Here is a 25,592-nt window from a genome sequence, read left to right on the forward strand (position 1 = left end):
TTGTATGTAAATGTACTTTGTAATTCAAACATACTGTATCTTAGAATTCCAAGCGCATGAGCTGCCTTGACTCTCTGCTATGGGTAGAGCTGTTCTGGAGGATCTGACCAGCTTCCAAGATCTTCTTGAAGTGTAAACTCATGTCTTCCTCTGTAGATTATGGTTGCAAATTTAAAAGAGAAAAAATTATCAAAATAATGCCCTATTTTACACTGTTTAATTGTTATTTAATTACTTTTACCTGTCACGTTAAGTACGCTTGTCAGCACTAATCAGATAACCTTTGATTAAAGTATTTATCTGTATTTTCACTCAGTGTTATGTTGCATCTTAATCCAGTTCTCAGCTTTTATCCAGTGCATCCATGGCTTTAATACAAAATTTAAACTTCCATATGAAATTGGGTCATTGGATGATGATTATTAAAAAATAAACACTTAAAAATCAATAAGACATTAAGAAATAGAATCTACAAATTAATAGAAACAATATTGTTGCTTTATTTCTGAACCCAATTACTGCATTTATGTAGGGCAGCTGTAGCTTAGTGGTTAAGGTACTGGTCCAGTAATCAGAAGGTTGCCGGTTCAAGCCTCACCACTGCCAGGTTGCCACTGTTGGGCCCTTGAGCAAGGCCCTTAACTCTCAATTGCTTAGACTGTATACTGTCACAACTGTAAGTCGCTTTGGATAAAAGCGTCTGCTAAATGGCGAAAATGTAAATGTACTTCTCAAATCTTGAAATTTTGAGTTTAAAACACAACTGGATACATAATACTCCATATATTAGTTTCTTATGTTAAAAATAGTATACATTTATTAACAAATGTACTATCCTAAAGATACACTGTGCCTAAACTATACATTAATAATACATTTATTCAATATTCCCTCATTTATTTATAGATTTTTTGTAAATGCTTCTTTCTGGACAACATGGCATTAAACACCCAGCTACCCACTTACCTATTTACAGAAAAGGGCAATTTAAAGTAGCTAATCCATGTACTGGAATATTTTTGGGAGGTGGGAGGAAACACTGCAGATGTGCAGAGAAAATGCCAGTTGTCCCACAGACAGTGACCAGAGATTAGGTTCAAACCCAGATCCTTGAATTCTATGCTCACTCGCTCACTCACTTTCTTAAACGCTTATCCAATCAGGGTCGCAGGGGCCTATCCCAGCTTTTCAATAGGCGCAAGGCACACAGTAACACCCTGGACGGGGCACCAGTCCATCGCAGGGCAGACACACGCACACACACATACCTATTCACCTATAGGGCTCCCGGAGGAAACCCACACAGAGACACGGAAGAACATGCAAACTCCACACAGAAAGGACCAGGACCGCCCCGCCTGGGGATAGAACCCAGGACCTTCTTGCTGTGAGGCGACGGTGCTACCTACCGAGCCACCGTGCCAACCTGCTATAGCACTACGAGCTTGCTCATTACAATACAGTGGTAGATAGAATTTAAAAGTTGCCCCCAGAGTAGGCACTGATGTTAGACAAGAAGCCCTGGCTTGATTAAACAGCTTCTGTGACATTTGTACCAGAACATAACCAGTAAGTCCTTTACCTTTAGTATGTTGAGCGGTGGATCCCAGTGTCTGCGTGCGTTTCCTCCCACAGTCCAAGGACATGCAAGTGAGGTGAATTGGAGATACAAACTTGTCCATGACTGTGTTTGATATAAACTTGTGAACTGATGAATCTTGTGTAACCAGTAACTACCATTTGTCATGAATGTAACCAAAGTGTGTAAAACATAACATTAAAATCCTAATAAATAAATAAATATCAGTGTAAACAGCACCTTTCCTAACACTACCAAGATGATCACTAAACACAAGCAAATGAACAAATTAAAACCCACTCACACAATAACTATAGTCTTTAAACACATACCGGAATGACTTCAAATTCATAGAAATATCAAAAAATAAACTTTATTGCCACTTTTAATAGACAGATATTGAAAACACAAAACTTGATTGAGATACTATACAACAGGTTTGTGCCCACAACTTGATTTATTCAAATCCAAGCCAAGCTAAAGCTGTTGCTACAGCAATCTCTCTACACTGTAAATTACATCTATTCATCTCAATCAGGTATTATTAGAAAATATTTAACAGGAGCTTGTAAGTTGCAAAAAAACTAAAAATGTAACTAGGTGTATGGGTAAACTTGGATTTGAATAAAGCACATCGATAACGAACACACATTAAGGGATAAATATGTACAAAGATACAAGATAATTCCCTTGAAAACTGTGCAGAAATGCTGCAGGACTAAGAAAAAACTTCAAACTGTTACTAAATATCTAAAGGGTCATTGAGGCAGCATCTACTGTATGTAGATTCTGCAACTGTTTCTTATCTGTGACTGAATAATTAAAGTGTACTGTCTGAAAATCCTCTGGTTCAAAAATATATATACAACAACTTACATTTATTGATGCAGAAAGTTCTACAATTTGATTTAACCCTGTTTATAGCCAAGCAAGCTTTACTTTACCATGGGCTTGGAGGCCGTCGTGCAATAAAGGAGCAAGAACCAGACTAGAGTGACACCTATGTTTTACTACTTCCAGTTCATGGAAGCCTGTCTTTGCTATTTGGATTACAATTACCATTCAGGTTTATTTTAAACAAAGAAAAAGTGACTACTGTTCCATATACATTTTAATGGGTGCAGCCCTATTTATATAGGAACAATCACCAGCTATAGTGAATCACAATTACTAATAAGTAATTAGGAAAAGCTCTGCCACAAAGTTAAATAACAATGTGAAACATTTCTACACCACTAAATTAATAATCTTAAGTTGCTGAGTGTAAATCCTTCTGGTCTGGTCTCAATTACGGCTTTAGAATTAGAATCAGAATTAAACAGGTAAATATAAGTGGTAAAATAATTCCATTGTGCTCAGTAAGGCAGTTAATACTCTCAACACTCAAGAGTACAGTTTTGTGCTTGATAAAACTTAACAAAACAAAGTTCACACTAACAAAACATTAAGGGTTGGTTTCCCAGACAGGGATTAAGGCTAGTCCAGGACTACATTTTGCTTTAAATGGAGAATCTCCATTCAAAATGCTGTGTAGTCTAGGACTAGGCTTAATCCCTGTCTGTGAAACCAACCCTATAAGTAACTGTGCAGCAAGCATTAAAAATACAAGAATTAAAATACTGTAGAAAAAGTGGTATGTTTAGTATATTGCAGATTTATCTGAATGTATGTGTAAATATAAGGGAAAAAATGATAAGTATATTAAAACATAATAAATAAAGCAACGTCACAGTGGACAATGTGACTCAGTACAGTTATGATAGGCACAGAAGCTGGGCGGATCACAGAGCACTGTATTTCTTCACTGAAGCTTGACAACAAATTCACAGTTAATCCATTAAGACTTCTAAAACACCCAAAAGTGCCTTTAAACACATACACTCAATCACCTACTCGGACACACACACATTCACGCACACACATTAGTCTGTCTGCACCACTCAGCAGGGCATTAGTTTTAAAATAATGCAATACATAGCGTGCAGTGTAACACTGAAGAAGCAAGTTACTTCAGTCAATAGTGGACAATCACACTGCTAATTATTCCAAGCAAGGCAATACTGATCCCTGATTACTCATCCCTACAGCTTGGCATGTGATTGTTACCTACTGAATACAGGTCTGGATAAGCAGATTTGAGATTTTTTATATGGTAAAATATAAAAACTGGATACAATGCCAAATCGCATGTGGCTTTGTTGTACATACCTAATGTGGATTCTTTACAATTTATGCTATACCCATCTGTGCCTTAGGGGCTGTACCTTAGCCTGTCTGTAAAATGAAGAATCTACAATTAACTGGCAGTGCTAAGGCATTACACCCCACTACCCTACCCACCGGGTAGTCACAACTGCCCCAAATATGTCTGTTAGAAACAGGTTTGTACCGCAGAGCAAGATTATTCCTCAAACTGCTTTGCCATGACATAAACACACTCACCCTAAGGATAAAGGAAGTAATACAGACGCTACAGCGCCTCATGCTGCCACGCCCAGAATGCATCCTTTGGTATAGAAATGATACATACAGGCGACCTTTCAAAGCTAGACTCTTCTTGCGTAGCTACACACTACACAACCTGCAAACTGTGAGGTGGTCTGTCCGTATCCCTGAAGCTTAACGTCATGTACACAACTGAGGGTGAGGTGGGTGTATGACTGAAAAACGGTCAGCACTTTAGGTAGTATATGCCGCCACGCAATAGACGGATAATCATGTGCTTATGTACACGCCTTCGACAAGTGCAAATTCAGCACTACTTAGTACCTCTAACTAAAAAAAAACAAAAAAAAACATCATCATTAGTAGCAGTGGATGAAGTAGTACTGCCTGAACTGAAGGGAAGGTGGCTTCAGAAGCCTGAGCGAGGAGTCGTGGTATGTGCTGGAGGAACAGCACCTCAGTTCTCCCAGCCTGTGCACACTTAGTCAGAGACGATGAACATCTCGGCTAGATTCAGGGCATGGTAACGGTAATTGTAGAGTTTTGATTCTGAGCTCCTCTTAGAAGGCAGTGGTGACGGCGGTGCCACGGCGTGTGCCCAGTCGCACCATCTCCCTTGGTACAGTGTCTAACTGCTCATACGCCAGCCGACCCTCCTCACCTGCACACACAGAACAGCAAGGAATGAGATGATCTCAAATGTTTATTTCCTTTAGAACCCTTGCTGGTTGATGTTCACTTTTGTCCATTTCATCACATATTAATTATAGTTAATGATAAATGCACCAAACAGTAACTTGTTCCCCTAATGTGACTGAACAGGTTACATTCTTATTCCTGTGTAAGCTAATTATGGACCTTTTTATTTAAACTCTAACTGCTTCATTCTGGTCAGGACCATAGTGGGTTTGCACCACCCAGGACAGGGCAGCAATCGCAGTATTACACACATTTATACACACATACAAACTTCGTGGTGATGGTGTAAACACCTAATTCATTTTCTTAATTCATGGAAGTCAGTCAATTCTAGTACCACAAATAGCCTAAACTGAGTACTAAACTAAGACTAAGTCTAACAGGTCAAGTTCCGTTCAGGTCAACACCAAATAGAAATAACTGTGAGACCAAGTTAATATGAAGTTTGAATTATTGTAAAAGCGAGACTTAGTCTAAAATTGGTCAAGCCTGGGGTGCTCAAAGTGGCACAGCGGTAAAACACGCTAGCACACCAGAGCTGACATTCTGAACTCTCTGACATTCTGAAATCTCAGCGGCCAGCAGTCCGAGCACCTATGGGAACAATGATTGGCTCATCTGAGAGCAGGAATGTCTGAGGGGGATTCATTATTACTGCTGCAATTACAACCTCTGCTGGCTGATCGATGCAGCCTGCACAGGGACAAGGGATAATGGAGACCAGTGCGTGACCCTCCATGAATGACTGGTATATGAGCCCCATATGAACCCGCCTAATGCAGGTAAAAAGAAGCAGTCAGCTACTGCACACTAGTCAGAGTGGCCGTGTGTTAGTCACGGCTCTCCTTGGTCAGAAGTGGAGGTCAGCAGCAGTAGAGGAAGCAAAATGCGATTGGGTAATTGGATACAACTAGGTTGGGAGGAAAATTGAGAAAACATGGATAAAAAATAATTAAATTGGTCAAGCTTAAGTCAAAACCTATACCAAATGAGAACAAGACCAGCTTGATGCTTCCCTAGCGGTGAGTGCATTTTTTTTCACAAAAAATTACATGAAATTACTAAATATGGTGGACGAATGCGAAGCAACGAACAGAGTTCTTTTAAAATGTAAACAAATTCTCATTAATTTTTAATTTGTATAAAGGTGCATAAATGTATTTTATTAGCAAATTTGGGCTTGTCAGTGACAATTAAACTGTTTTCAGTACACGGAGGGAGATGTTAGCTGGCATGCTAGCGGGTTATGCCGCCTTAGTCCATTGGTTTGAATGGCCTGCTAGCCTAGTAAGCAAAAAATGCAGTGATGTAATCGCGAACTAAGTAGTGTGTCCAAATAATCTGCCTTATAAGTCGATATTTTATTAGAACACTATCTACTTAGGCAGCTGCCTAGGTAGGCGGTAGGCAACAAGGCAGCTCACTAGGTTTTTAGACAGACCCACAGACAAGGAGTCTTGGACTAAATGAAGAAAACACCAAAATCAATATACACTCCATGGTCAAGTCCAGGTCAGGTCTCGACACTGAGATGCATGTGCATGTATGCAGAAGCATGAATCATACCAAATGTGAGCAGAGTCTCTATTGCAACATGGCGAAGCTCCTCATCAGCCGAGTCACACAGTGTAACAACTGCACTAATACTTTCTACAGCCTGAAACAGAAGACATAAGCTCTGTGACCATTATAGTGACACATTATCATTCAATATAATGACATTTCTGAATATATATGGCTGACTTAATAACCTGCAGACAGCTTAGTGCCATACACGCTGCTCTCTGTGTGTGCACGCCTGCTTCTGATAAGGCCTGTGTGTAGCAATCCACTGCCTGTCAACACCCACACACACACACAAATTAAGCCATTAACATTTTTCAGTAGTTCTTTTTCTATTGAAAATTAAAGAACAAAGCAGGAATCATTTGATTAAGTCAGCAGCTCATTATCAGAGATAGTAAAGTGTTAACGTCACCTTCGATCTAAATGGTGGATGTGAAGCAGCATTAAAGAGAAACGCAGAGGCAGCTTTACTGAGATCAGAGTCATCAGAAGTCAGTAGTCTTGCCAGTGCTCGCAAGGTGTGTGCACGGGGCTGCAGGACGGTGACGGACATCTCTTGCATCTCCTTTACAACACACTCAACATCAGTGGAACCCAGATGCTCTGCAAACTCAGCTACACAGAACAAAAACACATTTCAGATTTCTAATCACAGACCTGTGGCAAAATGTACCTAGATGCAACACTTGAATAGTAAACAAAAGAGTTTAGTAGTGTAAAAAATACAGCAAAATATAAGTGTTTCAGTTCAGAAACATAACCAAATCTAACAAAATGTAATTAAAATATCAGCTTTACAGTTTCTGATGACTGATTCATGTAGACTAGTTCTCAAATCAAATCAAAGTTTATGTGTCACATATACATAGTCATACACAGTACAAGTGGCAGTAAAATGCTTTTGTGACTGCTCAGCCATATTAGTAATTAGCATAAAATATATATTTATATTAAAAATAGAAATGTTTTAAAATGTAAACAAAATAGAAATAACTTAAATTAAACTTAAACATAATAAAAATAAAATATAATAAAAAAATCAAAGCAATTAAAAGTGAACCAAGTGTGCAAAATAGACAAAGAAGAATTGTGCAAGAACTGAACATAATACTGAACATATATTGTGCAACATAATGCTATAAGAGCTGTGATTATTATGTGTTTGTGTGTGTATATATATATATATATGCCTGAAATGCAGGAATGGATGTCTATTAATAAATGAAATTAAGAAACATAAGATATATTGGGTTTATATAACAGTCTACAATCAAATAAAAGTCAACTATACAATAGTATACAATAGTATACAAAATATTATGTACACCGCAAAAACAGTTTATATACAGTGTATCACAAAAGTGAGTACACCCCTTATTATATCTTTTCATGGGACAACACTATAGAAATAAAACTTGGATATAACTTAGAGTAGTCAGTGTACAACTTGTATAGCAGTGTAGATTTACTGTCTTCTGAAAATAACTCAACACACAGCCATTAATGTCTAAATGGCTGGCAACATAAGTGAGTACACCCCACAGTGAACATGTCCAAATTGTGCCGAAAGTGTCAATATTTTGTGTGACCACCATTATTATCCAGCACTGCCTTAACCCTCCTGGGCATGGAATTCACCAGAGCTGCACAGGTTGCTACTGGAATCCTCTTCCACTCCTCCATGATGACATCACGGAGCTGGTGGATGTTAGACACCTTGAACTCCTCCACCTTCCACTTGAGGATGCGCCACAGGTGCTCAATTGGGTTTAGTCCATCACCTTTACCTTCAGCTTCCTCAGCAAGGCAGTTGTCATCTTGGAGGTTGTGTTTGGGGTCGTTATCCTGTTGGAAAACTGCCATGAGGCCCAGTTTTCGAAGGGAGGGGATCATGCTCTGTTTCAGAATGTCACAGTACATGTTGGAATTCATGTTTCCCTCAATGAACTGCAGCTCCCCAGTGCCAGCAACACTCATGCAGCCCAAGACCATGATGCTACCACCACCATGCTTGACTGTAGGCAAGATACAGTTGTCTTGGTACTTCTCACCAGGGCGCCGCCACACATGCTGGACACCATCTGAGCCAAACAAGTTTATCTTGGTCTCGTCAGACCACAGGGCATTCCAGTAATCCATGTTCTTGGACTGCTTGTTTTCAGCAAACTGTTTGCTGGCTTTCTTGTGCGTCAGCTTCCTTCTGGGATGACGACCATGCAGACCGAGTTGATGCAGTGTGCGGCGTATGGTCTGAGCACTGACAGGCTGACCTCCCACGTCTTCAACCTCTGCAGCAATGCTGGCAGCACTCATGTGTCTATTTTTTAAAGCCAACCTCTGGATATGACGCAGAACACGTGGACTCAACTTCTTTGGTCGACCCTGTCGAAGCCTGTTCCGAGTGGAACCTGTCCTGGAAAACCGCTGTATGACCTTGGCCACCATGCTGTGCCATGTTGAATATCCAGTGGCCAGTATGAGAGAATTGTAACCAAAACACCAAATTTAACAGCCCTGCTCCCCATTTACACCTGGGACCTTGACACATGACACCAGGGAGGGACAACGACACATTTGGGCCCAATTTGGACATGTTCACTGTGGGGTGTACTCACTTATGTTGCCAGCTATTTAGACATTAATGGCTGTGTGTTGAGTTATTTTCAGAAGACAGTAAATCTACACTGCTATACAAGCTGTACACTGACTACTCTAAGTTATATCCAAGTTTCATGTCTATAGTGTTGTCCCATGAAAAGATATAATGAAATATTTGCAGAAATGTGAGGGGTGTACTCACTTTTGTGATACACTGTATATGTACAGTATATATATATATATATATATATATATATATATATATATATATATATATATGCCTGAAATGCAGGAATGGATGTCTATTAATAAATGAAGTTAAGAAACATAAGATATATTGGGTTTATATAACAGTCTACAATCAAATATACTATACAATAGTATACAATAGTATACAAAATATTATGTACACCGCAAAAACAGTTTATATAACTTACTTTGAATTAATAAGGTGAAATAGCGTTGATCATTATTACTTTGTTGTTAATTATTAGCCACCTTATTCACAGTAAAAGTGATACACTGCCACTTCATGACTAGAAAGTAAATAGCCTCACAGCCGGCTGTCACACTACCTCTCTAAGAAATCTGATTACAGCGTGAGTCATGCATACCTAAAGGATTCCCATTATCAGACTTGAGTGTCACAGTGACACAGCTGAAAAAATGATGCAACATAAAGCAACATTGTTCCTTATGTCCTGGATGCAAACATCACTTACTCCTTACAGGTCTGTAGAGTCTGGCATGTTCTTTTAAATGTCTCTCAAATTTCCTTTCATTTCCCCAAAACATGCTAATAGCTGCCTCTAAACAAGCTTTCAAGATCCAAGATTTTTTAGTCAAATCTCCTGACAGTAAACATGGTTGATTGACTACATTTTTGGTAAATGGAATGATGTGTTTAAAGATTTCTCGGCTGAACTTTGCTGTAATACAATTTGCAAATCATGGTAATCATACCCTCTCTCGCCACATCCAGTAAGTGCTGCTGCATATCACTGAAATTGTGCTCAGTGGTGTAGCTGTGAAACTGGAACACTGTCAGCACATCTTGGGCCAGAGAAGAGGTGGGGAAGGTGGCCGGCTCGCTCCTGTCCACCATGTCACTTACCACCAGTTTGATTACTGCACAAACACACACACACACAAATTAATGAAATGTGATTTTTTTGATACATGAGCAAGGTTCTGAAATACAGCACCAACCACTGTATTTGCTACAGTGCTGGCTCTAACTTACTGTTTTTTTTAAGAACATGTTTGTTGGTCATTTTGTTCTTTGAACAAGACTCTGAACAAAACAGTGGCCTTAGTAGAGTAATTTTAGGACCCATCATTGCCCTTCATCCAGCATTTGGGCAAGCAATGCACTAATAGAAATGCACCATCAAAGCAAGTCCTGTTTGATATCAGTGGTGCAGCTTTCATTCTGTCTTTGCTTGACTGTAACCCAAAGTGTACTCATTAACTTTTATAAGCAATAATCCTCTTGTCTTTGTAGCGCTCTTGACAAAGTTTGTTTTACTTTGTTATTTAGGAACATTAGATGATTAAGTGCATACATTATTATTATTATTAATATTATAACTGTTGGGTGTTGGGGGGCACAGCAGTTAGTTACGCTAGCCCATTACTGCTAAGATCTAGGGTTTGAATCCCTAGCAGTGCTATCCGCTGGTTGGGCCTCAACATACAGACATGACTGGCTATGTTTGGGAGGGGGTTGGTGGTCGAGGCACCACGATGGATTTATGTCCTGTCTGGGATGTGTTACAGTATTGCGCCCAGAGATTTCGGAAAACCAGACCCACTGGAGCCCTGACCAAGATAAAGCTGTGGTAAAACATGAAAATTAGATTAAATGAAAAAATTATGACTGTTGATGTTTGAAGTAAATTGCTTATAGGATATAGGACCGCATTAGTAAAGAATATAGAAACGCTAGGAAAGATCATACAGAAAACTACTATATTAGTTAATGTCATTACAGCTACAAAATACCCCGTGCCTGTGATTGAGTCAGCCGTTACGTTATAACACACTATGTAATATAACATACGTTATTACATTTATATTTACATTTTCAGCATTTAGCAGACGCTTTTATCCAAAGCGACTTACACAATGAGCGGAACACGATGAGCAATTGAGGGTTAGGGGCCTTGCTCAGGGACCCAACAGTGGCAACTTGGTGGTGGCGGGGCTTGAACCGGCAACCTTCTGCTTACTAGTCCAGTACCTTAACCACTGAGCTATCACTGGCCACAACTGCTCACATATAACTAAGTCACATGATTAGTAAAAAGGTGTGATTAACAAACAGGTGTATTGTGTACCTGAGTCTGTGCAGTAAGGGTGAGTCTCCTGCAGCGATGCAGAGAAGCAGAGCTGCATGTGTTTCAGTACTTGCTCCAATGTGGTGTGGAAGAGGCTTCCAGAACCGCTGCACTCACACCACAGAGCCAGCAACTCCGGCCGCTCGGCCAGCCCAGGCAGCACTAAGCACACATATGCAAAATTACTTTTACTACACCATTACAGTGAAGTGTACTTTATTAGGTACACAGTTCAGCAGGTACATTACATTACATACATTTTCATTCTGCATATACTTATTAACTTACTTATTTGATTTGCTATAGCCACTATACAGGTGCACATGGGCTAACTGTATACCATCAGGAGCTATGCATTTGTTTTTTGCCTATCCACCACCTTCTTTTTTTTCTCCCAGATGCTCCCATCAGCGGATCATTAGTCTCTATCTTTCCCTGTCCTGAACATGCTCCTCTGTCACACCAACCACCTACATGTCCTCCCTCACCATATCTACAACCTTCTTCTTAGTCCATCCTCGCTTCCTCCTGCCTGGTGGCTTTCAATAGAACTCACATCCCTCCTCAGCATATGCCCTCAGCACATATCTCAATCTCCCCTTCCTAATTTTGTCTCTAAGAGTTTGCAGGAATCTTTTATTCATTCTAACAAACTTACCATCAGCAGCTGAGCTGATGCTGCCAAGCCACTCGATGCTGTTTTCGGTCAGCTCCTCCAGCAGAAGAGTTTGGAGTGCAAGCTTGTGCAAACGTGCCTTGTGCTGCCCTGTGCTTCCTCCTGACATCAGCAGCTACAATCACAGGTGTTGTACATAAACAAATGTAACACTTTCATGTTGAACATACACAGAGAAGGGTGATATGCCTTCAGAAACCCCCTAATTACTGTTATGGGTAAACAATAAAGTACATGCTACTGTAAAGCATGCAGGCAGATAGATCAAACCAAAACTGTTTGGGTTAATGAATGAGTAAGTGATGGAGTGAGTGCTACCTGTACAAGGTGGTTGCAATACTGTAGATGTATGATGATGGCCACATCCAGACTATCATTTCCTGTGCTGAGTGGAAGGGGGCTGCCAGCCACGCTGTTTCCTACCCCAGTGTCCTCTGTCAGGGCTTCGCTCAGATGACCCCGAGCCTCTGGATGTCTGCCAGGCCTGTAACACATGTAACAACAATCTTTTATGTTGTCTCATTGTTTTATGTCCTCAAACCCTGTTCCTGACTTTCCTAATTCTACTTGTTTCAGTTAAATGCACAGTGCTGGGCTAGCATAGTTTACTTGGTGAGGCTTGAAACAGTGGTCTTCAGATTACTAGGCCAGTATCTCATCCACTAAGATATCACTGCCCAAAAACAGCCGTTTGGTACTGGCAACACATGTGTGACTTTTACTTTTGTATTTTAGGCCTTTCAATCCTATATGATTAAGACATTAGTGTGGCCTGCAACACTGACATTTGGTCACTGTTATAGGCAGTTGAGGCCCACCTTTTCAAAGGTTGAAAATCACAGGTGTAAATGAAACATTTTTTTAACAAATTGCTGTCACATAATGATTTAGAGTAAACGTGAGTATGTAATATGAGACAAAACTAAACAGTTTTTCCCATTCTGCTGCTTCATTACAGCTTTATTCACTGTTACATGGAGTTCACAGCAATTGTAGCTTCAGATTTTTGGTACAATCATGCCCTGCTTTGGGGGCACGGTGCTAAAATTCCAAACAAATCGAAATGTGCAGGGTGAAGTGCAGGCAGTGTTGTAGTGTGCTTCTTAGCTCCAGTAAATTCAGGCTAAATAATAAAGCTTTTAAACGTATGGAATTGTTTCTGAAGATTAAAGAACCTCCCACAGCTGTACATTACCCACTGTACATTAGTATATGTTTTGGCTATTTTTTTCCTGTATAAATAATTAAAATGTTTACACCAATGCAATTACCAGAGTAGAATCTTAGGGGTATACTGACACAAAAAATGAAAACTGTCAGTTACTGAAAATACCCTTTTCTATTGTAAGAAAAAAAACAAAAAAAACACTCCTGATTTGCCACTAGGTGTGCTCTTCACACATGATGTACTGTACATCAACTAGATCAGATTTAGCAAAACATCGGGTTTAAAAAAATGTACAGTCAGTCAAACACAAAAGTGAAAGGTAAGAAAGTTTAAGGTAGTAGCAACAGGGGAAGTTAGACAGAGACCTTACCCCATCCTCTCTGACTCCATATCAAAAAAGACGGAGCGTGAGACGGTAGCATTGTCATCCCCGGTGTCTTCATCATCAAAGTCAGATGTGTTGAGAAAATCAAAACTCTCAAGTGCACTCTCCACAGTCAGACTGAGGCTGGACGAGCAACTTTGGTGAGCAGGACCTCGACACTGAGCAGAGATAAAAAAGCCAGTTAACACCCTGCTAGCACAGCAAAAACATAAATAAACAAAAATCTTACAGGTGGAAAATACAGAGTCCCTTGCTATTGATTTCTATGAGATTTCTCAGGAACTCTGCCATAAGCTGGTGTCTGGCTATGCATCACGTTTGCAGCAAGTCATGCTGCTAATTCTGAGATTGCAGTGGTCATTAAGAGTGGCATTTTGTGTTGAAATCAGAGAAACCACTTGTTATATTAGTTGTGTTGAGTTATGTAAATTGTTCTTTATTGATTTATTGCAAACAGCTGAGTTGGGATGGGGCATGAAAAAGTGAAGAGTTTATAAAATATTTAAGTTACACTATTTTGAAACTTTCCACAGTTATTAGTGTATTTGTCATTTATTAGAACAAGGTAGAATTAGCCTCGTGGTTTACAAACATTGTAAATAGTAAATGAAAAGTAAAAAAGTGAGAAAATTAAGCCAAGTACACAAAATATGAAAAACATTCAGTATGGGCAAAATATGTAGATGCCATTAATAAAAGGAACTGATACATTTAGGAACAATGACGTGTTTAAACCTATTAAAATATTAAACAGCATTTAACATTTAGATGTTTGGGTACCAAAACAAAAAAATCATCTCAATATTTTAAATTACCGGTAGTCAAAAAAACTTTTTTTTACTGTTCTGGTACTATACACCATTTTCCAGTGTTAAAATGTGAGTCAGTCTCACCTTGAGCAGGTCCTCCAGCTTCATTACTTCCTGCTCAAGGTCCTGCAGCTCTCTACAGCGTTGGCTTATGCTCTCCAGTCTCATCAGCAGGCTGTGAATGTTCTCCTCCAGGTTGCTTTCTGAAGCCCAGCTTACTGTGGCAGACTCAGGAAGGATCTCAGACGAGGTGAGTCTCCTCACCAGCTGCCGGGTCAGACTGCCCTCCTCTCCATCCAGCTCCACAGGCTTCAGCTCTGAGCTGTCATCATGGCTGCCAGGCTCCAGGAACACCACGTCCTCAGGCCCCACGGCCGATAGCTGGCCATCTGACGTAACTGAGGGTGCTGCAGAGTCGTACCCAGGTCCCTGGCACTCCACCCGTTCCCAGTCACGCTCTGACTCTGCCTCACTGGCACTGGCCAGGCTAGCACTGATGCTGGTGCTCTCATCCTCATTATCTTCATCTTCAGCAGGATGATAATCTGATGGAGGAAGATGAAGGGCTGGATCTGTCTCAGGGGGCGTTACTGTGATCTCAGGGTTCAACTGGCTGGAGGCAGGTGTGTCAGAAAAGGTGAAGGACAGACGCTTGTATTCGGCCAAACCGCAGCCACCGTTCTCGAAAACATCATCAGGCAGTGTTGACTGTGAAAGGAGGAGAAGAGGGACTGTGACTGTGAGTAAAATGTGAGTTTGAATCCCTAACAGTGAAACCGGTCGGTCGGGTATCTACATATTTGGCCGTCATGGCCAAGCAGCAGTGGTAAAACATGAAAAAATGCAAAACAGGAGCAGGTTCACTAAAGGTTTCAGACTTTACACCGATTAAGCATAACATTATGACCACCTTCCTAACATTGTGTTGGTCCCCCTTTTGTTGGCCCATACGCAACAAACTGTGATGCACTGTGTATTCTGACCCCTTTCTATCAGGACCAGCATTAACTTCTTCAGCAATTTGAGCTACAGTAGCTCATCTATTGGATCGGCCTTCGCTCCCCATGTGCATCAATGAGCCTTGGCCGCCCATGACCCTGTCACCAGTTTACCACTGTTCCTTCCTTGGACCACTCTTGATAGATACTGACCACTGCAGACTTGGAACACCCCACAACAGCTGCAGTTCTGGAGATGCTCTGACCCAGTTGTCTAGCCATCATAATTTGACCCTTGTCAAACTGGCTCAAATCTTTACGCTTGCCTATTTTTCCTGCTTCTAACACATCAGCTCTGACGATAAAATGTTCACTTGCTGCCTAATATATCCCACCAACTAACAGGTGCCGTGATGAAGAGATAATCAGTGTTATTCCCTTCACCTGTCAGTGGTCATAATGTTATGCCTCGTAGGTGTATATAGGCCCCACTCTTTGTCTTTGTTTCCACCACATGATTTTTTTAGAATCTTTACTTTGTGAGTTTTCACAAGAAGAAACAGAGCTGATTTTACTTTTGAGCTGCAGTGCCAAAAACCTTTTAGTTCCTGCAGTGAGATATACAAGTTCTATGCTGTTCCTACAGTGTGGTGAAAACACAATCCAGACTCATTTAGGAAATGTATCCATCATTCACATTCTTTCTAGAAGCTCAGCAGAAACACACATCTGTAAGAACACACAGAAAATCTGTGCATACTGTTCCTACAGTGTGGTGAAAACACAAACCAGACTTATTTAGGAAATACAGTATATTCTTCATTCACATTATTTCTAGAAGTTCAGTAGAAACACACATCAGTAAGAGCACACAGAAAGTCCATGCAGAGGAAATACATCAGATTTGCAAGGCCAGTAGAAACACCACACACACTAGAAGTAGTTGGGCACAGAGACCTGACTCACGTAGACTTCCAGACTTGACCTGGGACGAGGCCGCAGTGCAGCCAGGTCACCAAATGAGCGACTGCGTCTGAGTTTCTCTAACAGAGTGTCTCTGAGTGTGTGAAGGAAAGAGAGGTGCTGGCCCTGACGATGCTGAGACTGCCATGTCTGTGCACCCACCCAAGCATACACATCAACACATACACAGCCGGGGGGAGGGATGTTAACACAGACAACAGGAGGGTAGTAACTGGTAAGCATGGGATCAGCGCAAACACCAACATATAGCAGAAATTAAAAAAGCAGACACTACAGGAACTCCATTTATTTGCTTATTTGTTTTGTGCAATTAAACTATCAGTGAAGTTGAATTACCCATTTACAAGGTAAATAAAAACAAAAAAAGACATTAAAGCTATTTTACACCAATAAAGGAACAAATTGGGACCCCCAAATTGGGACCCCCCCCCAAATGTCATAATCACAAACATATTAAATACTTGGCTGATTGTAGCTGATGGTAGTACAAATGTCTGTTAAAGACCTGTGTGACTTTGCTAAAGGCCAAATTGTTATGGCCAGAGTTAAAAGGTCTCTTAAAGCCAGTTGTGGTGAGCCACAAACCAGAGACAGATTGTTGGGCAGCCAAGACTCATTGATGCTAGAGTGCATGAAGGCTGTGGTGTCTGGAATGGACCAACAGAAGAGCCACTGTGGCTTAGATTACATATCATTTTAATACTGGTGATGAGATGAATGTGTCACAATACACAGTGAATCAAACCCATTTTGTATATGGGGCTAAGTGTTTGCAGACCAGTCAGAGTGCCCATGTTAACATCTGCCCATCAATGAAATCACTACAGTAAGCTCACAGGCATCGGAACTAGACATCAGAGCAATGTAAGACGGTTGAATGGTTTAACACATTCCATAAGATATTGTAAATCAGGATGCACTGTAGGCAGAGCCACCCTGCAACATACAGAAGTTAAAGGACCTGCTGGGAATGCCCTGATACCACATACCACAGGACTCCCTCAGATGTTTTGTGAAAACCATGCGTCAGAGCTATTCTGACAGCATATTATGAGGGTCGTCCTAATGTTTTGGCTCAAATAGACAGTAAATACATTTTTCCATGTTTGGTGCTATTAAATGTCTCGTTACTAAATATATCAGGAATATAAATAAAACCATTCAACCTTTTTCTGTTGCTCTCTCTCTCTCTCTCATTTGGTGTCCAAACAGTTGATACATTCATATCTGATATTTAATAAAAGGAAACTTATGTCTAAGCATGGTAAAGCAGTGCAGTGTATTACTTTTCTAAAAGCAGGTAAAATATGGGTTTAGTGAATAAATGCTGTTAATCAATTAAATCCAGGCTAAACCCCCCTTAATAAAATGAAGACTTACAAAGAACGTTGTGTCGTTGTGGAATGTAGGGGTCTCAGGTGTGCCCTGACTGTACACAGACACTCGTCTCTGCAGGGCCGTGGCTTTGCTCACATTACCAGAAGACAGCGTCAGGTCTTCCACGTCAAACGGACTACAGGATGACAAACGTAGTAATGTATATAGTCATACCGCAATTTGATTAACAAACAGAAGTACAGTAGTTAGTACTGTACATTGGTAGTGACAGTCTATTAAAGTGCCAGCAGAGGGCAGCAAAACCCTTTATTTCTATTAGTGGAGCGAGCTGGATAAACTGAAGCAATACTTAATGTTAATGTAAGTAATTACTATGGATTAGCACTTACAACCACGTGACCTCAAGGTTTAATTTGATGGTGCCGAGGTCATTTACATCCACAGCTACCACCTGTGGCATGGCGGTGAACAGGTCCTTGGTCTCGCAAATAACACTGCCCACTAGAACATGAGTGGCAAGTCCTTTCAGCTCAGTTACCTGAGGGAGAAATCACAAAGAGAAAGTTTCATTCAGGGCTTACAATTAAATTCTCATCTAATTTATGTGTGAAAATCTTGTAAAATCTACGTGTTTGATAATGTCATTTCTAACAGCCAAAACCAGATGTTAAATCACAACTAATACCTATTAAGGCTGGTCGAATTTTCAAACATTTACAAATAGCAAATGTCAGACACTAACCACTAGCTGAACTGAAGTCATGATTCTACAAAATTAAATACAATATTAAGACACATGACATTTTTTGTAATCCACAGACAATGCGGCAAGATTCGCTTGTAGCTTCCACCCCACCTTGATGCAGATTAGATCTGTTATAAGAGGCATAAAGATCATCTCCTCTCCATCCCAGCTCTGCCTGGAATTGGCCTCAATCTTGCCTTTCAGCTTCCAGCGCTGCCGTCCGTACCGCATAAAAATCTAAGTGTGGAAGGAAAGAGATAACTGTACAGTTTATGAAGAAAACGTCTAGGTTGAAAAAGCAGATGCAAGCTGATGAGCCCAATGAATTATATGTGCAGAGCATAAAGACTAATCCAGCATGTGTGCCGAACAGAAGTTCATGTTTTTGCAGAATTATAAAGCCAAAATTACTGGGCTGAAAAAAAGGGCTTTGCTGTGATGAGCTGTGCTGCTGGATTAAAACTGAAAGTGTTGCTAGGGGAACAGCCATTATAAATGTACTTGATGTACTTTCCAGCCATTAAGTGTAAGTACTTTCTAATTGGGGACAAGTGCAATGTATTTTTATACAAGAATAACAAAGCAAATAATTCTTACTTCGTACTGATCGCCTGGGCAGAGCCGTGCAAATCCAGCCAAACCTGAGAAACAGAACACACATTTATAGATATTTATGAACTGAAATGCCACAAATATCTGCAAATGCCCCAAAAATATGCTTACCTTTCATTTTGATATGGAATTCTCCCAGCAGGTTTTCCAACTCCCCCTTAAAAGTGCCCATGTTCTATATAAGAAAATAATGGCGACATATAAGGAAAGGAGTTCAAGGTAAACACGTCACATCAGCAAGTCAATCTGTTTGGGGCTGACCTCTGTGTATTCTTTGTAGCGGCGGTTGACCTCAGACAGGCTTTCTCGTGTGCCTTTAGTAGAAGGTGAGGCCGTAAAAGCTTGTTTCATTTTACTTGCCCCCTCTTGCAGCCTCCTCTGTATACAAAAGCCCTCGTACAACTCATCCACCTGCAACACCAAACAGACATAAATAGCCCTGAGGAGGATAATGAGAATGAACACAACTTGTTAGAAGAAAAGTGTTTGGTAAGAAAATGCTGCAGGTTTTTTTTTTGGTAGTACAGTGCCAGTGTCTGTAATTATTTTGATGTTTTAAATAACCTTGTAATAACCAAATAACTCTTTTGGAAACCTTATTACCAGAATATATAAAAGCAATACCAGAATATATAAATATTTATGAGTATGTCCACCATCAACAACCCTGTGGCCCTTTGCCATCTCATAATAACAGCACAAGTGCCTGACATGCATCATCAACTATGTGGCTCATTCCCAAACAACAAACAGCCATTCTAAATGGTATGTCAATGCATCAGTGTTATTAATATCTGACTCTGAATGTAATGCACAATATGAAATTAAACACAAATTTTAGCTTGTTTTTATGTTTTACATTTATAAACATACAGCAAATAGTTCCAGTCAGACCACCATAAACTTGAAGAGGCAGCTTTCTTAGGGTCTAAAAGTTAATACATGCATAGGTCACAAATACAGACGGATCAGGTCACAGAGTCCCAAACTGCATCTTCTTAATGGAAAAGGAAGCCAAATATGTCAAATTATGCCACTGCTATGATTCTGTATAGATGCCCTAGCACACCTAGCAGGCCAGCTAAACAGCCAACCTAGCACAGGTATAGAGAGCTCCAGGGAGCAGGATGTCATGAGTTTATTATAACAATGAATGGTGCTTTGTGTTATCTGTTTAATTTTAGTGCATTTGTTTGCTTTGCATAGTTGCAGCCAACAAATATGAGACCACGGCTATGTTTATTCAGCTATAATTCTAATACCTTCATTCATGCTGCCGATATTATTCAAGTGTGGTTTAGTAAACACCAGGATTTGTTAAACACCACAGTCTGTGCAGTAAATATTAATATTTCCAACATTCCACCACAAACCAGTCAGAAATTCTATGAAAACAAGTATTAAAGCTCGAATGCAGACAAAAGGTGACCATACTCCTTAAGATTCTTGAAATAAATGTATTGTTACCAGTTTCCACTGTTTTGTCCATATGCTTCCAAGGCACATGTGCTCATGTGCACATGCACTCTACATGTTAGAGAAAAGGGTGGCCACAGAAGCCACATTTGGACAGCAAAAAGCATGTTTATGAGAAATGATTAAACAAATGTGGTTCAGTAAAATAACAGAGCTAACAAAATATGTGTTAAAAAATCATCAGTGTATGATCAATGATCAGTGTATGAAAGCTGTAGTAACCAAAAAATAGTATAACAAAAATTAAGGTCTCTTAAAGCAACATTTGCATGTGTGTGGCCAAAATATCCTAACTGCCTCTTGACATAGAATAAGAAGTTAAAAAAACTGCCATGGATGCGCTCACATAAGCCCCCTTCTCTAATGTCAATGCTGTTAGATTAAAAACACTGAAAACAATTACATATACATGTAGTTAATGCAAGATTTTAATTATTGTAAAACTACAATTTGTAACAAATAAAACAAGTTTTACAAATTCAAGTGAAACAGTCAGTTCAAGGGAAATAGTCACATTGGAAAATTGGACCAAAGAAACCTTAAACACATTAACTAATCACGAACTTTCAAGTTTATGCCCCTACATTTATATTTGGGAGTTAAAGATTATTACGTTCCTACAAGTTAAAGACACAGTCATTATTCCAGTTTCAATGGCGTTTTCCCCACAAATGGTTTAAGAAAAAAATACATTTACAAGCTATGGCATTAAAAAGTCATTTATTTGTTAAAATGTAGCCAAATGTGACCATAGACTTCTAACAAAGATAATAAAAAATCAAATAGAAGCCTTAAACAGTTCCAGCAATCACAGTGTCAAGACATAGTCAGCAAAATCCAATGTCTACCACAGTAAATTAATACAATCAGATGCAATTTTAATAGTGTAAGATAATTAGGTTACCATTAAACCACTGGAAAACAATCTGATTGATGCTGATGCTTTACTGGCATTAAAACTATATCAATTATTTAATGCACATATATGCAGGAGTAGATCTCAGAGTGCAGGGCTGGGCAGATTAATTACAATGTCTGGTGTAAAAATGTGGGACTGTCTGGTGGTGGTCCCATCTGTTTAGTTAAACTGGGGAACAAGACCCACCCAAGTCTGAAAAACTCCACACACTCCTACCACAACCATTCCTTCTGTGGTGTGTGGTTACCCTAGCTTTTAAAATCCCCTTTACACCCTCGCCTCGTCTGTTAAAGCTATGTGTTGGTGGGGGATGAATCAGCATGTATCTGAAGTCTTGTTTTTCCCAAGCAAAGTCTGTCCTGTCGTATATTTGACTGCTGAAACGTTCAGCATGGCTACAAAAACCAATCTTTGATGAATCTTAAAGAAAAGGGGTGTATGTAGAATGTGAAGGGACACGTTTAACCACATTTGTTTTTGTCATTTAATTTAATTCCAATAAACTTCAAACAGTTCTTGTAATTTGAATATATAATAAATTATAGTGGCTTTAAATAGTTTACACAGCCCTGTTTAAATGCCAGGTTTTTGTAATGTGAAAAAAAAACAGACCAAGATAAATGTTTTAACATTTAGGTCATCAACAAGTGGATAAAATATAGAACAACAATGATGAAACAATGACTGCATGCCTCTCCAAAACTGGTTAAACGACAAAAAGAAAACAGCTTAAGTTAAGTTGCTGCAGGAATTTCCGGGAAGTATTGGCCGTGTACTACATGTGACAACAATCTCCTGTATTCTTTGTATGTCTGGACTGTAAAGTAGGGTGACAAAAAACATCCAAGCTCGGCTACATTTTGCAAAAACCTACATCACGTCTGGCTAAAGCATGCAGAAGAATGTGTTATGTTCTGATGAGACCAAGGTTGAACCTTTTGGCCATAATTCCAAAAAGAATGAACACACTACCCCACAGTAAAAGCATGGTGGTGGCAGCATTTGGATTTAGGATTTGGGTCTTTTTGCAGGAACTGGAGATTTGGTCAAGGTGGAGTGAATAATGAACAGTTCCAAGTATCAGTCAATTTTGGCACAAAACCTTCAGGCCTCTGTTAAAAAGCTGAAGAGGAATTTCCCCTTTCAGCACAACAATCCAAAGCATATAAATGGACTATCAAGTGAAAGGTTTAGAGGTCTGCCTTGCAGCCATTTTTGGGCCCTTTAACCCTCTCTGCTACAGGGGCATCATACAATGGATTTTGTTGTACTGTAAATCTGTATATGTATATATGACAAATAAAGGCATTCTATTCTATTCTGTTCAAGTCTCCAGATTATCTGTGGGGTGACCTATAGAAGGCAGTACACAGGAGATGCCCTCACAAACTGACAGATTTGGAGTGCTTTTACTAGGAAGAGTGGATTGCCAAGTCAAGATGTGCCTTGCTGATAAGACTCCTACCCCAAAAGTCCAAATGTTTTCATGAAATCAAAAGGTGCTTCAACAAAGTATTAGTTTAAGGGTGTGCATACTTATGCAACCACATAATTGTAAGTTTTTTTTATTTTCAGTTTGTTCTTTAAATTGTATAGTACAGAATATAGGTCACATCAAAGGTGGAAACATTTATAATAATAATAATAATACATTTTATTTATATAGCGCTTTTCAAGATACTCAAAGACGCTTATTTATGAAATGATTCATCTTGGTCCCATTTTTAACATCACAAAGATCTGGTATAGTAACAACATTTCATAAAGGTGTGTAAATTTTTTATATCAACTGTATGTATTTATAAGCATAAGCAAATATATGTTTTAAAATATTAGACATTTTATATATGTATGTATAAAAGCCAACGTAGTTCCTGGGAAATATGCTGAATAATTACCTAAAAACAGCAAAGACAACAGCTTTACAGTAAACTATATGCAACGAACTAAAGTGCAATCACCTCACTTCCCTCAACCTCCACAAAACTTCTCTGCTAAAACAGAAGCTAAAGATGTGTGTCTAAAGTTGGCAAACAAGCTCTTAGACTAATCACAACAATGGTCAGATGAAAGAGAAATATAACTCTGCCAAGTGTTTCTAATAAAATGAGTATATGGTGGCAGAGTGACGCAACTGGGTGTGTAATAGAAAGCATTTGAGGAAGGTTACTGCACATTTTGCATCTCTTCACACTTGACTTCTGTGACACGGGTGTGGCACGTGTACAGGATTAGGCCTCAGGGACATAGAGCCTCACAATAATCTATTATTGGCTATACATTTTTTTTTACAGCATGGGCACAAGTCATTACTGGACCAACCCAAACAGGCAAGCAGCTGTTCCAAAAACAGCTGGGCTGGGTGGGTAGACACTGAGTTTATAAAAAGCTCAGCATCAGCATGCTTTGCACAGATATACCACTGTAAACCAGGGACTGTATTAAAATGTTTAAGTGAATACTGGGAACAAAGTAGTATGCAATTCTAATTCCAAAGGTTTTGAGGTAGCCGCATAAATGTATGCGAAACAGCAATACTTAGGATAAGAATAAGAATAAAGAAACATACCTTCTCAAAAAAGTAGTCCAAACCAGAACAACAATACAAATATTTATAGAACCTCACAAATACTTTTTGACTGAATGGGAAAAATTCTCAAGGACACACTTCAAAATAAAAAAGGGTGTTAAAGCAACAAGCAACACTCGTGTTTACATATTACTAGCCCATGGTTTTTTGGTATGTCCAACAATTCATTGTGAGGTGCTCATATACTTTTGGCCATAGGGTGTAGGTGTATTTTCAAGTACCTAGTTTTCTGTTTACTCAATTACTCAGTTCTAAAATTAATGTCAGTGATAATCGGCCACATAAAACAAACGCAGTGCATGACGATTAGTTTGGAAATGCAGGAATACAGCTGTGTGTCTTGGTCTTCAGACAACTTAGTTGTGACTGGTGGTATCAATCCTAGACTAACATTGGCCCTTGTGGTCAAGACCGGGCACTACTAATGTATCAAATGCTAATATCAGTTCTCAGTATTAAACTTTGTGCAATACTGTTCAATGCAATATCTGTTATACTTCTTTGAATTTTATTTTTTGTAATTTTTAAATTTTAAATATATATGTATAAACACTCTTTATATCTCTATATTCTTGAAAGCTGCTGTAACATTGCAAATTAACACTTGCTCCCTTCTTTTGTTGCACTAAAGCCTTTACCATGTCGTTGATGCTTTTAGGATGTTTAAGAAGTTTAAGAATTGACATGCTTGCTGAAAATCAAAGATAGAGTTCTGTCAAGTGAGGAGCGAGTTATTTTTACTCAACCCCAGAGGTTGCTGCTGCTTTTTTTTTTTTAAAAAGAAAAGATTAGGAGAAAAGAGGACTCCTCCCTCTCATGCTCATCCGTCCTTCTGCTTTTTTTTTTTTGCTCCACCACCCAACATGTGACTTCCTGTTTATCTTGCTTTACATCTACTGGGTATGTTGGTGAGATACATGAGGCAACACTGACCCACTTATACGTGTTTACTGCAAAGAGCAGAGCCACCTTTAACAGGTCTACAGCTGCAGACAGAGTCTACAAACCCATTAGCCTAGAGTTCCTCAATAACTGACCACATTTTACCTAAACCAATCATACAAACTCTACTTGTCATGAACTATTGAACATTTTAAATAATTATTTAGAAGAAAACAACTGTAGACTAAAAGTCTTCTCCAAAAATGATGTGTTCCAAATAATAATACACTTTCTGGACAAAAAGATTAAGGCATTCATTCGTGATTTCAAGTGTTTCAGCCACAGCAATTGCTAACATGTTAGAATCAATTATAAAAAAGAAATAATATGCTTTCAACTTTGCAGCAACATTTTAGGGAAGGCCCTTTCCTGTTCCAGCATGATTGTGCCCAATGCACAAAGCAAGGTCTATAAAGACAGAAGAAAAGCTTGGTTTAAAGAAGCTCCAGTTTCCTGACCTCAGCCCCACTGAACAGCTTTGGAATGAACTGGAACATCAATTGATGCTTTCTTGACCAACATCAGTGCCCAGCCATACAAATACTTTTTTTAATGAATGGGCACAAATTCCCTCAGACATACCTTAAAGTGTTGTGAGAAGCCATTTCAAGAGAGTGGCTGTTATTATAGCTGAAAAGATCACATAGAGGTCAATCTATGTCCAACAAGGTGTCCAAATACTTTTGGTCATATAGTGTATCAGAGATGAGAGTTGTAAGGGTGCCCTGCCTTTAAAAAAACAAACACTAGGGGTGTGTCTGATCTTCTCAGGAAACATCAATAG

At 39.4% G+C, this 25,592-nt stretch overlaps 1 protein-coding gene across 3 annotated transcripts in view; it reads right to left on the bottom strand.

Annotated features, from left to right (window-relative positions):
• Nucleotides 1-3,037: 3,037 nt before the first annotated feature.
• Nucleotides 3,038-25,592, bottom strand: part of ripor2 (RHO family interacting cell polarization regulator 2) — a 71,124-nt gene continuing 48,569 nt past the window's right edge. For all 3 annotated transcript variants that reach the window (XM_063014505.1, XM_063014514.1, XM_063014523.1), the window contains 16 exons: nucleotides 19,143-19,292; nucleotides 18,993-19,056; nucleotides 18,867-18,910; nucleotides 18,381-18,506; nucleotides 17,914-18,062; nucleotides 17,567-17,699; nucleotides 14,349-14,972; nucleotides 13,441-13,613; nucleotides 12,221-12,386; nucleotides 11,885-12,017; nucleotides 11,227-11,388; nucleotides 9,851-10,015; nucleotides 6,702-6,904; nucleotides 6,475-6,558; nucleotides 6,290-6,380; nucleotides 3,038-4,685 (listed from right to left, as the gene is read on the bottom strand). In XM_063014505.1, coding sequence (XP_062870575.1) covers nucleotides 4,585-4,685; nucleotides 6,290-6,380; nucleotides 6,475-6,558; nucleotides 6,702-6,904; nucleotides 9,851-10,015; nucleotides 11,227-11,388; nucleotides 11,885-12,017; nucleotides 12,221-12,386; nucleotides 13,441-13,613; nucleotides 14,349-14,972; nucleotides 17,567-17,699; nucleotides 17,914-18,062; nucleotides 18,381-18,506; nucleotides 18,867-18,910; nucleotides 18,993-19,056; nucleotides 19,143-19,292 — 2,568 coding nt within the window. In that variant the 3' untranslated portion in view covers nucleotides 3,038-4,584. The remainder of the gene's footprint in view (nucleotides 4,686-6,289; nucleotides 6,381-6,474; nucleotides 6,559-6,701; nucleotides 6,905-9,850; nucleotides 10,016-11,226; nucleotides 11,389-11,884; nucleotides 12,018-12,220; nucleotides 12,387-13,440; nucleotides 13,614-14,348; nucleotides 14,973-17,566; nucleotides 17,700-17,913; nucleotides 18,063-18,380; nucleotides 18,507-18,866; nucleotides 18,911-18,992; nucleotides 19,057-19,142; nucleotides 19,293-25,592) is intronic.

Source organism: Trichomycterus rosablanca, chromosome 2, assembly GCF_030014385.1.
Source record: "Trichomycterus rosablanca isolate fTriRos1 chromosome 2, fTriRos1.hap1, whole genome shotgun sequence".
NCBI classification, from domain to species: Eukaryota; Metazoa; Chordata; class Actinopteri; order Siluriformes; family Trichomycteridae; genus Trichomycterus; species Trichomycterus rosablanca.